Source organism: Microcebus murinus, chromosome 14 (genome assembly GCF_040939455.1).
Source record: "Microcebus murinus isolate Inina chromosome 14, M.murinus_Inina_mat1.0, whole genome shotgun sequence".
In the NCBI taxonomy this organism is placed as follows: domain Eukaryota; kingdom Metazoa; phylum Chordata; class Mammalia; order Primates; family Cheirogaleidae; genus Microcebus; species Microcebus murinus.
The window spans coordinates 51,234,788-51,246,805 of NC_134117.1; the positions used below are offsets into that span (position 1 = coordinate 51,234,788).

General features: G+C 38.6%; 1 protein-coding gene across 2 annotated transcripts in view; it reads right to left on the reverse strand.

Moving 5' to 3' along the window:
- SLC25A16 (solute carrier family 25 member 16) overlaps positions 1–12,018 on the reverse strand; it is a 58,707-nt gene that overhangs the window by 26,793 nt on the left and 19,896 nt on the right. For both annotated transcript variants that reach the window (XM_076010047.1, XM_012762677.2), the window contains exons 2-4: positions 9,103–9,195; positions 3,883–4,016; positions 2,399–2,462 (exon numbers count right to left, since the gene is read on the reverse strand). In XM_076010047.1, the coding sequence (XP_075866162.1) occupies positions 2,399–2,462; positions 3,883–3,945 (127 nt within the window). In that variant the 5' untranslated portion in view covers positions 3,946–4,016; positions 9,103–9,195. The remainder of the gene's footprint in view (positions 1–2,398; positions 2,463–3,882; positions 4,017–9,102; positions 9,196–12,018) is intronic.

Sequence of the window (12,018 nt, forward strand, 5' to 3'; positions counted from 1 at the left end):
TAGTACTCTGGAAGGCTGAGGCAGGAGGATCGTTTGAGCACAGGAGTTGAGGTTGCAGTGAGCTACTATGATGCCACTGCCCTCTACCCAGGGCAATGAAATAAGACTTTGTCCCAAAAACTAAAAAATATTTAAATTTAAAAATAAAAATCATAAGATCAGGTTGGGCAAGGTGACTTACCCGGTAATCCCAGCACTTTTGGAGGCTAAGGCAGGAGGACCCCTTGAGGCCAGGAGTTTGAAATCAGTCTAGGTAATAAAGCAAGACCCCAATTCCACAAAAAACATAAAAATCAGCCTGGCATAGTAGCACAAGCCTGTAGTCCCAGCTACTCAGGAAGCTAAGGCAAAAGGAACACTTGAGGCCAGGAGTTCAAGGCTGAAGTGAGTCATGACTATGCCACTGCACTCCAGCCTAGGCAACACAGTGAGACTGTCTCTAAAAAACTAAAAATGCCTGTAATCCTAGCACTCTGGGAGGCCGAGGCGGGCAGATTGCTCAAGGTCAGGAGTTCAAAACCAGCCTGAGCAAGAGCGAGACCCCGTCACTACTATAAATAGAAAGAAATTAATTGGCCAACTAATACATATATAAAAAATTAGCATGGTGGCACATGCCTGTAGTCCCAGCTACTCGGGAGACTGAGGCAGTACGATTGCTTGAGCCCAGGAGTTTGAGGTTGCTGTGAGCTAGGCTGACACCACGGCACTCACTCTAGCCTGGGCAACAAAGAGAAGACCCTGTCTCAAAAAAAATAAAAAAATAAAATAAAAAAATAAAAATAAAGGCTGGGCATGGTGACTCATGCCTCTGATCTGAACACTCTGAGAAGCTGAGGTGGGAGGATTGCTTGAGCTCAGAACTTCAAGAGCAGCCTGAGTAAGAGTTAAGACCCTGTCTCTAATTTTAAATAAATAAATAAATAAATAAAAATAAATCATAAGCTCAAAAGACAAATATAAAATTAGGACATAAAATATTAGAAATATTTGTTGGTTTTTTTTGTTTTTTTTTTTTTAAAAATAGGAAGAAATCAGCGAAAGAATATTAGAAATATTTGACAGAAAAAGAACTAATGTACTAATTTCTAAACTCACAAAAATAAATACTTAAAAAATAGAAATGCTGAACATATGGCTTGAACCTATAATCCCAGCTACTCAGGAGGCTAACGTGGGAGGATTGCTTAAGGCCAGGAGTTTGAGACTAGCCTGAGCAACATAGTGAGACCTCATCCCTAAAAAAGAAAATTAAAAATAAAAAAAAATAGCTGAGCATGGTGGTACATGCCTATAGTCCCAGCTACTCAAAAGACTGAGGGAGGAAATTACTTGAGCCCAAATGATGAAGGCTGCAGTGAGCTCTTATTACTGTGGTGTACTCCAGCCGGGGTCACAGAGTGAGATCCCAGTCTAAAAAGAAAACTAGAAATAATTCAAAGCTGAAAGTTAAAGAACACTAATGATCACTAAACATTTGAAAAGTTGATCAAACTTATTCATAATTAATTGGCAAATATTAAAAGTTTCATAAAACCTGGTCCTGGTAAGGTGTGCTGGGGAAAAGGTCATTGAAAGCATTATGGAGATCAGGCCGGGCATGGTGGCTCCTAGCACTCTGGGAGGCCGAGGCAGGTGGATCCTTTGCGCTCAGGAGTTCGAGAACAGCCTGAGCAAGAGCAAGACCCTGTCTCTACTAAAAATAGAAATAAATTAGCTGGACAACTAAAAATATATATAGGAAAAATTAGCCGGGCATGGTGGCACATGCCTGTAGTCCCAGCTACTTGGGAGGCTGAGGCAGAAGGATTGATCACTTGAGCCCAGGAGTTTGAGGTTGCTGTGAGCTAGGCTGATGCCACGGCACTCTAGCCCAGGCAACAGAGTGAGACTCTGTCTCAAAAAAAAAAGATAAAGAAAAAAGAAAGCATTATGAAGATCAGCTGGGCAATCTCTATCAAAATTTAAATTCACCTGTCCTTTGATGGAAAAAATAATTTGTTGCCTGGGCTAGAGTGCAATGATGCAATCATAGCTCCCTGTACCCTCGTTAACTCCTGGGCTCAAGCAATCCTCCTGGCTTAGCCTCCAGGTTGAGCTGGGACTACAGGCACATGCCACCACACCTGCTAATTTTTCTTTTCTTTTTTTTTTTTTAGAGATGGTTGCCCAGGCTGGTCTTGAACTCCTGGACTCAAGCCATCTTCCCACCTCAGCCTCCCAAAGTGGTAGGATTACTTGAGCCAGCTGGTCCAGCCATTAATGATTCCTTATATAACTGAGTATAGAAAGATAACAAATGTATGCTACCTAATCAATGTTAGTATTAAGCGTCCAAATTAAATATTTTAATAGGAAACTAATTTGACACAAATAAAATATATGTTACTCCTCTTACCTGCCATGGATCCAGCCATTAATCTGTGCACATGACCTGAAACTCCCAGCTTTGTAGTAATTAACTAGAAACCAAAAACAATGAATTAAATGAGATATTTTTAAATGCTGCCCATTTCACTGTTTAGTAATGACTACTTATTTCAAAAGAGTTTCAATACTAATAAAAAGAAAACTATAAATATAAATGAAATGAGCACAATTATATAAAGCTGGCAGTATTCCTTGAGGCATTGGACCTAAAAAAAAAAAAAAAAAAAAAAAAAAAAAAAAAAAAAGCTGGCAGTGTTATTTCACATGAGACGGAGATATTTCCTCTGTTGCCTGTGCTTTTTGCACTTTTACAGACGCAACCTAGCTTAGAATTGCCAAATATGCAACACTATACATTAATAACCATAGACTCTTGAAAGGTGAATGGGGGTAAGTAGTAATAAAATGCTACTATATAGGATGAAGTCCTGATATACTGATGGCATCAATTTAATCTGACTGACTAGTTATTATAGAATGTTGTTCTCATCTGCTTACTTTTCATTCTGAGGTACCTTTTGAAACTTCATATACTTAACTCCTTTCTGTGTTAAGATAACATTTGAGAGGGGATAAATTTTCACTCAGCCAAAGAGAAACTTGATCAATGAGTAGGATAGGGAGAGCTATTAACTTATAGCATTACTCCAAAACAGACTTTCACGATATAGTTCACTATGAGCCATATTTTACTTAATAAGAAAGTCCAAAGCCACAGTATTGCTCCTACAGCTGAGGAACAAAAAGCACATTAAAAAGCTATTAATATTTTATTAATTTATTATTATCTTCTTAAAAAATACTCTGGCTTTTCTTCATATGTGTGAACATAAAGAATTTACGCCTAAATGACTAACAATTCTGGAATAGGTAACTCCAAAACCAAGTTATATTTAAAAACTTTTTTTTTTTTTTGAGACAGAGTCTCACTTTGTTGCCCAGGCTAGAGTGAGTGCCGGGGCATCAGCCTAGCTCACAGCAACCTCAAACTCCTGGGCTCAAGCGATCCTCCTGCCTCAGCCTCCCAAGTAGCTGGGACTACAGGCATGCGCCACCATGCCCAACTAATTTTTTGTATATATATTTTTAGTTGGTCAATTAATTTCTTTCTATTTTTAGTAGAGACGGGGTCTCGCTCAGGGTGGTTTTGAACTCCTGACCTCGAGCAATCCGCCGGCCTCGGCCTCCCAGAGTGCTAGGATTACAGGTGTGAGCCACTACCACCACCACCACCATGCCTGGCCTATATTTAAAAACTTAAACCATCACAACTCTCGCTCCTTAAAAAAGGCATTACTTTATCCATTCATCAAAAGTAACTTTATACTTCTCCACAAAATTCACAGAAAAAGGTAACTTTAAAAAAAGTAATTTTATAGTCTAAAACAAATGCCTGATTAAGTAAGCATGATATTCAAGGACACAAAAGAGAAAAGATCAAAATTCAATTACCGTTTTGTAATGCTCAAATGCCATAAACTGGATTGCACCATAGGGAAAGATTCGAATCATCATTGCACCATTTCCTTTATACAATCCAAGGTATCCTTCCTTCTGGGGAACAGCACGCAATGTAGAAAATACTCCTATTTTTAAAAAGATTTTTAGAAGAAAAATACTATTAAAACAAAGAAAACTATGTAAATTCACTATTTTTACAAGAATCACAGATAAAGATTATTATCCCATCACTTACAATTTTGCTTAAGGAATTACACAAATAGTAATTTCTATATAACAGTTAAACCTACTTAAAATATATCGTATATCCAAATTATACAAATAAGCATAACTTATATAGAAATATAGAACCTATTTTAGCAAGAACAACTATTAATTATAGTAAGCTGACCAAGCACAGTGGCTGATGCATGTATTCCTAGCACTTTGGGAGGCTGATGCAGGAAGATCGCTTGAGACAGGGAGTTAGAGACCAGCCTGAGCCAGAGCGAGACCCCATCTCTACAAAAAATAAAAAAATTAGCCAGGCATGGTGGCACATGCCTGTAGTCCCAGCTACTTGGGAGGCTGAGGCAGGAGGATTGCTTGAGCCCAGGAGTTTGAGGTTGCTGTGAGATATGCTGACACCATGGCACTCTAGCCAGGGGGAATAAAGCACAGTGTATTCTCAAAAGGGTACAAAGTTCTCTGCTATATATTATATCAAGCTTGTGTGTAATTTAAATCCTCCTCTGTACCTTTACTTATTTTATCAAGCTAGGACTAAAATGAACTAACATTTGGTAAAATATATGCTTGTGTATGTATAATTAGCTCTGGAAGGAAATGAAAGAAACTTATAAAAATGCTGAATTCTAAAGAAGGGAGAATGATTTTTTACTTTTATATTTATTGAATTATAAACTTTGTAAAAATATTATAATTCAAAAATTAAAAATTAATAAATAAAATGTAAAAACAAAAAAATTAAACATTAAAAATAATCCTATTGTGATTCATATATCTGTTTTTACATCACGTTTGACTGTACAAAGCTAAATAGAGGTCACAGATTTTCAATCTATTGCAGAAAAAAGGTCTTTACATTAACACTGCAAATTGGCAGAAGCAGAAATTTTAAATATACTCATTCCTCTTCATCTGGTTACAATAAATTTGATTTAAAATGAAAGGTAGGGTTTTTTTTGTTGTTTTTTTTCCCCACATACGATCATTCCCCAAAAAAGTAGTTTTTTGTTTTTGTTTTTTTTTTGAGACAGAGTCTCGCTTGTTGCCCAGGCTAGAGTGAGTGCCGTGGCGTCCGCCTAGCTCACAGCAACCTCAAACTCCTGGGCTCAAGCAATCCTGCTGCCTCAGCCTCCCGAGTAGCTGGGACTACAGGCATGCGCCACCATGCCTGGCTAATTTTATATATATATTAGTTGGCCAATTAATTTCTTTCTATTTATAGTAGAGACGGGATCTCGCTCTTGCTCAGGCTGGTTTTGAACTCCTGACCTTGAGCAATCTGCCCGCCTCGGCCTCCCAGAGTGCTAGGATTACAGGCGTGAGCCACCGCGCCCGGCTAAAAAAGTAGTTTTTGATTTCTTAGAAGTAATGTTACATTTTTAAAAGAAGCTAAAGTAGAAATAATAGCTTTGTTTGATAGCTTAGCTTGATCATCTTTGACTATAAAAGCAAAATTTTAAAAACTATCTTACATATATATAAAAGAGGGGAGGTACCTAAGATAAAATGCCCCAAAACATATAAAAATCAAAATTAAAAGACACCAATATGCTTTTGTTTTGGCTTATATACTTTAAAGACACATAACACTCCAAATTACACGAATAGTTCATTGTTGCTCTCCAGGAATTCCACTTCGAATTTTGCATGCCTTGTAGGGTACACTACAAGCCGTGGCATGTAGCCCTGTAGAGCGTGAAATCTAATGTGAATATGTAATCTAATGATTACAAATCAGGAAACAAAACAACATACATCAGCATGGGGAGGAGGTTAAAGGAATAAAAGGATCCTATTCCAACATTCCTATGCCAGGTCATTGGAAAACACCCCGAGATACTGTGTAACATAATTCATCTCTTTTTTGCCCTCAGTGTAGACAACAAAAGAAAATAGTTTCCGTCCTTTCCAGTTTTTTAAATCTCTCAATAAGTTCAAAATCGGATTCTTTCTAACCATGAGCAATACACTATATGAAGATATAGAATTCATTGATGGATACAGAAATAGTTGCAACATTTTTCTTTCAATTTTAAGTACAGACTTCCACAGTTTTAAAAATATTGACAAGAAAATTAGCTACAATAAATATCCATTCAGGTTTTTGGAAAAAAATATGACATTCAAAAAACACAATTGGGGAAATGGGCATTTATTGAAACCTTAAAATCTGTACCCCCATAATATGCCGAAATAAAAAATAAAAATAAAAAAAAACACAACTGGAAAAATAATGGATTCTTCTTCACCCTGTTAAATATCTTTCTGTCTGATACTACATAGATCATGTAGTATCATCATTCCTAGCTACTGAAGCAGGAAACTGTAAAGCAATAGAGTGGTATGAGTTAGTTGCTCCAACCTAATTTCTTTCTGGGTTTCTGTCCACATTGATTTTTTTATTTTATTTTAAATCTTTCCCCAACCCCTAACTGAAAAAGTAATATATGTTCAACATGTTTACAAGTGAGCTTAGAGAAAAAATTTTCTATAAGCTGACCACTCAAAAATAACCACTTAAGGCCAGGTGCAGTGGCTCACGCCTGTAATCTTAGCACTCTGGGAGGCCAAGGCGGGCAGATTGCTCAAGATCAGGAGTCCAAAACCAGCCTGAGCAAGAGCAAGACCCTGTCTCTACTATAAATAGAAAGAAATTAATTGGCCAACTAATATATATAGAAAAAATTAGCCGGGCATGGTGGTGCATGCCTGTAGTCCCAGCTACTCGGGAGGCTGAGGCAGAAGGATCCCTTGAGCCCAGGAGTTTGAGGTTGCTGTGAGCTAGGTTGATGCCACGGCACTCTAGCCTAGGCAACAGAGTGAGACTGTCTCAAAAATAAATAAATAAAATAAAAAACCACTTAATGTTAATATTTGTCCTTCTAGTCTTTTCTTTTTTTTGTTGTTTTTTTGTTTTGTTTTTTTTTTGAGACAGAGTCTCACTTTGTTGCCCAGGCTAGAGTGAGTGCCGTGGCGTCAGCCTAGCTCACAGCAACCTCAAACTCCTGGGCTCAAGCAATCCTCCTGCCTCAGCCTCCCAAGTAGCTGGGACTACAGGCATTCGCCACCATGCCCGGCTAATTTTTTGTATATATTAGTTGGCCAATTAATTTCTTTCTGTTTATAGTAGAGACGGGGTCTCGCTCTTGCTCAGGCTGGTTTCAAACTCCTGACCTCGAACAATCCGCCCGCCTCGGCCTCCCAGAGAGCTAAGATTACAGGCGTGAGCCACCACGCCCGGCTTCCTTCTAGTCTTTTCTATAAGCAAATGTTTATATAAAGTACAATATGAATAAACAATTTTATAATATTTTCTTTTCATTTAACTAAGACATTATGAACATTGTTACCAGTCAATATTCTTTTATAATTTTTTTATGATTGCAGAATAGTCAATAATATGGATAAACTAAAACTTATTTTGCCAATTCCCTATTACTGAACATTTCTAGTTGTTTAGTGGTTTGGAGTTTTTTAGTTTTTTTTTAAATTGGGCAACACTTCATTCCATAAGATGGAATGAGTGTTCCAGTTTTGTTTTTTTCAACTATATAAATAATGCTTTGATCCTTGCATATACATCTTTGACCACATTTATTTACTATTTTGTGTGAGTTACAAGGTCTCCCTCTGTTACCTGGGCTAGAGTGCAGTGGTATTCATCATACCTCATTGCAACCTCAAATTCCTGGCCTCGAGGCACCCTCTCCTCTCAGCATCCCAAAGTGCTAGGATTACAGGTATGAGCCACTGTGCCCAGTCTTTGCTTACTTCTTTAGAATAACCTTCTAGAATTGGAATTGCAAGGTCAAAGAGTATGTATTAATTCTTTTCAAGATTTTTATGCATATTGACTAAATGGCCTTTAAAAACACTGTAAAAATTCTTATTCTCACCAATAATAAATTATTACAGTAAATATGTTAATCAAATGACTGATTTTAGGCCGGGCGCGGTGGCTTACACCTGTAATCCTAGCACTCTGGGAGGCCGAGGCAGGTGGATTGCTCGAGGTCAGGAGTTCAAATCCAGCCTGAGCAAGAGCGAGACCCCATCTCTACTATAAATAGAAAGAAATTAATTGGCCAACTAATATATATAGAAAAAATCAGCCCAGCATGGTGGCACAAAAAAAAAAAAACAAAAACTGATTTTTATGTTTGTAAGGAAGTAATATATTTTTTTTTTTTTTTTTTGAGACCGAGTCTCACTTTGTTGCTCAGGCTAGAGTGAGTGCCGTGGCATCAGCCTAGCTCATAGCAACCTCAATCTCCTGCGCTCAAGCGATCCTGTTGCCTCAGCCTCCCGAGTAGCTGGGACTACAGGCATGCGCCACCATGCCCGGCTAATTTTTGTATATATATTTTTAGTTAGTCAATTAGTTTCTTTCTTTTTTTAGTAGAGACAGGGGTCTCGCTCAGGCTGGTTTCAAACTCCTGACCTTGAGCGATCCACCCGCCTTGGCCTCCCAGATTGCAAGGATTACAGGCGTGAGCCACCACGCCCGGCCAGTAATATTTTTTAACAAAGCAAGTTTATCCATAAATAAATACTAATTACATTGGATTCTGCTTGTCCTAAGATTTCTAGGATGCTTAACTAAATGTTAAAAGGAGTAATTATTTCAGTTTTACATTTATCAAACCTTATCTCCATCCTCTAATTGCACTAAAAAATCAGACTGAGCTGTTATGTGTATCCGTGAAAAATGTGACTCATTAATTTCAATAGATAAACAGTACTTATGATACTTCATTTATTTCAAGATTTGGGATAGAAAAATATCATTACCTTCAAATGATAATATAAATAACCACTACTGCAAAAGATTAAAATGGATAAGAAATATATCTCTCACAAAATTTGCTCCCAAATTTAAACTCCCTTTTGTGTCCTCTTTCTACTATAATTCACAACTAGACACCAAGCCAGCAGATGGATAATATTTTCATTCATTTTTATCTTTAGCATTTATGAACTCACCTAAATGTTTATAATGGTGATTGTGAGCTTGTAATAAAACCTTTACTCGATCCAATGGGGCAATTGTTGTTTTGGCACAGCATCCAGCAATACCTAAGAAGTTTTTAAAAGGTCAGTTAGAAATTGCATACCATTTCTTTCCAGATGGAAATCATTATTTGTTCATCCAACAAACCCTCTGATCTCTAATTTGGTCTCCATGAGTAGAACTGCCCAACAGCAGGGATATACAGACGATTGGTCCCCATTCCCTGTAACTTAATAATTGAGGTGGCAGACTTCAAAATAAGTTTCAGGACTGTAAATCAGTTCCTAATACCTAATTGAACACCGGGAATCTTGCTAAAACGTGGTTAGGGAAGAGACACTTGAAGGGATTTACCCAACTATAAAGGTTCTGTTTTAAATAACCTCCTCTCTTTCTGGATGACTTTTCCATTGAAACAACCAAGTTTTACCCACAAAATTAGTCATCCACTTATATATCCAGCAAATACCTATTTGGTTCCTAACCTGTGCCCCTGGGCAGATGTGTAGATGAAAGCAGAATAAGGTACATACATGAACTTTAACACAGGTCAGAATCCAGGCCAATACTACTAGCTTATCAGCATGCTTCTAAAGCAATGAGATAAAAACTTTTCTACAATACCTTCCACTTAGTAAGCCCTTGATAAAATGAATTATTAGTCTTTGAATAAAAAGTCTTTGGTGTCTTTTATGATTACATTAAGTTCTTTTTCACCATTGAATTGTATTACAGAAGGTACAAGACTGGAATTTTGTGGGTCTCCTTCACTTCTATATCCCCAAAGACCAGTACAGGGCCTGGCACATTGTAGGCATTCAATAAATGTTTGTTGAATGAATGACTATAGAGAGTATTACTTTAAAAACTTTTAAAAACATAAGACAAAAATCACTCAAGCCAGGTGCTGTGGTTCATGCCTTATAATTCCAGCACTTTGGGAGGCTGAGGCAAGAGGATCACTTGAGCCCAGGAGTTCAAGACCAGCCTGGGCACCACAGCAAGACCCCATCTCTACAAAAGATAAAAAAACTTAGGCCGGCACAGTGGCTCACTCCTGTAATCCTAGCACTCTGGGAGGCCGAGGCAGGTGGATTGTTCAAGGTCAGGAGTTCGAAACCAGCCTGAGCGAGACCCCATCTCTACTAAAAATAGAAAGAAACTAATTGACCAACTAAAAAATATATATATACAAAAAATTAGCAGGGTATGGTGGCACATGCCTGTAGTCCTAGGTACTCGGGAGGCTGAGGCAGTAGGATCGCTTGAGCCCAGGAGATTGAGGTTGCTGTGAGCTAGGCTGATGACACGCCACTCACTCTAGCCTGAGCAACAAAGTGAGACTCTGTCTCAAAAAAAAAACTTAGCTGGGCATATTAGCATGCATATTGTCCTGCTACTGGAGAAGCTGAGGCAGGAGGATCACTTGATCCCAGAAGTTTGAGGTTGCTGTGAGCTAAGCCCTCTAGCCTATGCAACAGAGCAAGACTCTGTCTCAGGAAGGGAAGGAATGGAAGGAGGGAGGGAGGGAGGGAGGGAGGGAGGGAGGGAGGAAGGAAGGAAGGAAGGAAGGAAGGAAGGAAGGAAGGAAGGAAGGAAGGAAGGAAGGAAGGAAGGAAGGAAGGAAGGAAGGAAGGAAGGAAGGAGAGAGAGAGAAAGGAAAGAAAGGAAAGAAAGGAAAGAAAGGAAAGGAAAGGAAAGGAAAGGAAAGGAAAGGAAAGGAAAGGAAAGGAAAGGAAAGGAAAGGAAAGGAAAGGAAAGGAAAGGAAAGGAAAGGAAAGGAAAGGAAAGGAAAGGAAAGGAAAGGAAGAAAAGAAAGGAAGAAGAAGGAAGGAAGGAAGGAAGGAAGGAAGGAAGGAAGGAAGGAAGGAAGGAAGGAAGGAAGGAAGAAAGAAAGAAAGAAAGAAAGAAAGAAAGAAAGAAAGAAAGAAAGAAAGAAAGAAAGAAAAGAAAAGAAAAATTAGCCAGGCATGGTGGCGCATGCCTATAGTCTCAGCTATTCAGGAGGCAAGATTGCTTGCGCCCAGCTGTTTGAAGTTGCAGTGAGCTACAGCATCACCACTGCACTCTAGCCAGAGCAACAGAGTGAGACCATGTCTCAAAAAAAAAAAAAAAAAACCTATGTAACCTTCAAAATAATAAATAGCTTAATCAAGATTCATTTGTAAGCCGGGCCCGGTGGCTCACGCCTGTAATCCTAGCTCTCTGGGAGGCTGAGGCGGGCGAATTGCTTGAGGTCAGGAGTTCGAAACCAGCCTGAGCAAGAGCAAGACCCCGTCTCTACTATAAATAGAAAGAAATTAATTGGCCAACTAATATATAGAGAAAATTAGCCGGGCATGGTGGCGCATGCCTGTAGTCCCAGCTACTCGGGAGGCTGAGGCAGAAGGATTTCTTGAGGCCAGGAGTTTGAGGTTGCTGTGAGCTAGGCTGACGCCATGGCACTCACTCTAGGCTGGTCAACAATCGAGACTCTGTCTCAAAAAAAAAAAAAAAGAACCACCCAGATCAAGAAATGGAACGTTACTAGCCTCCTAGAACTCCCTCCCCTATACTCCCAAAATCTCTATCTATTCCTCCTTTTCAGATACAACCAACCAACTACTCTTCCGACTTCTAACAACATATATTTAGTTTTGACTGTTTGTGAACTTCATACAGATGAAATCACACAGCATACATTGTTTTGTGTCTAGCTTCTTCTTTCAATATTATGTTTGTATGGAGGCATATTCACCCATTTTGTTGTGTGTGGCAGGAAGTTATTCATTTTCAGTGCAGCATAGTATTCCATTTACGATTATACCATATATTAGTTATGCATTCTAGCACTGGCAAACATCTGGGTTGATTATGGTTTTTGGCCATTAGGAATACGGCAGATATAC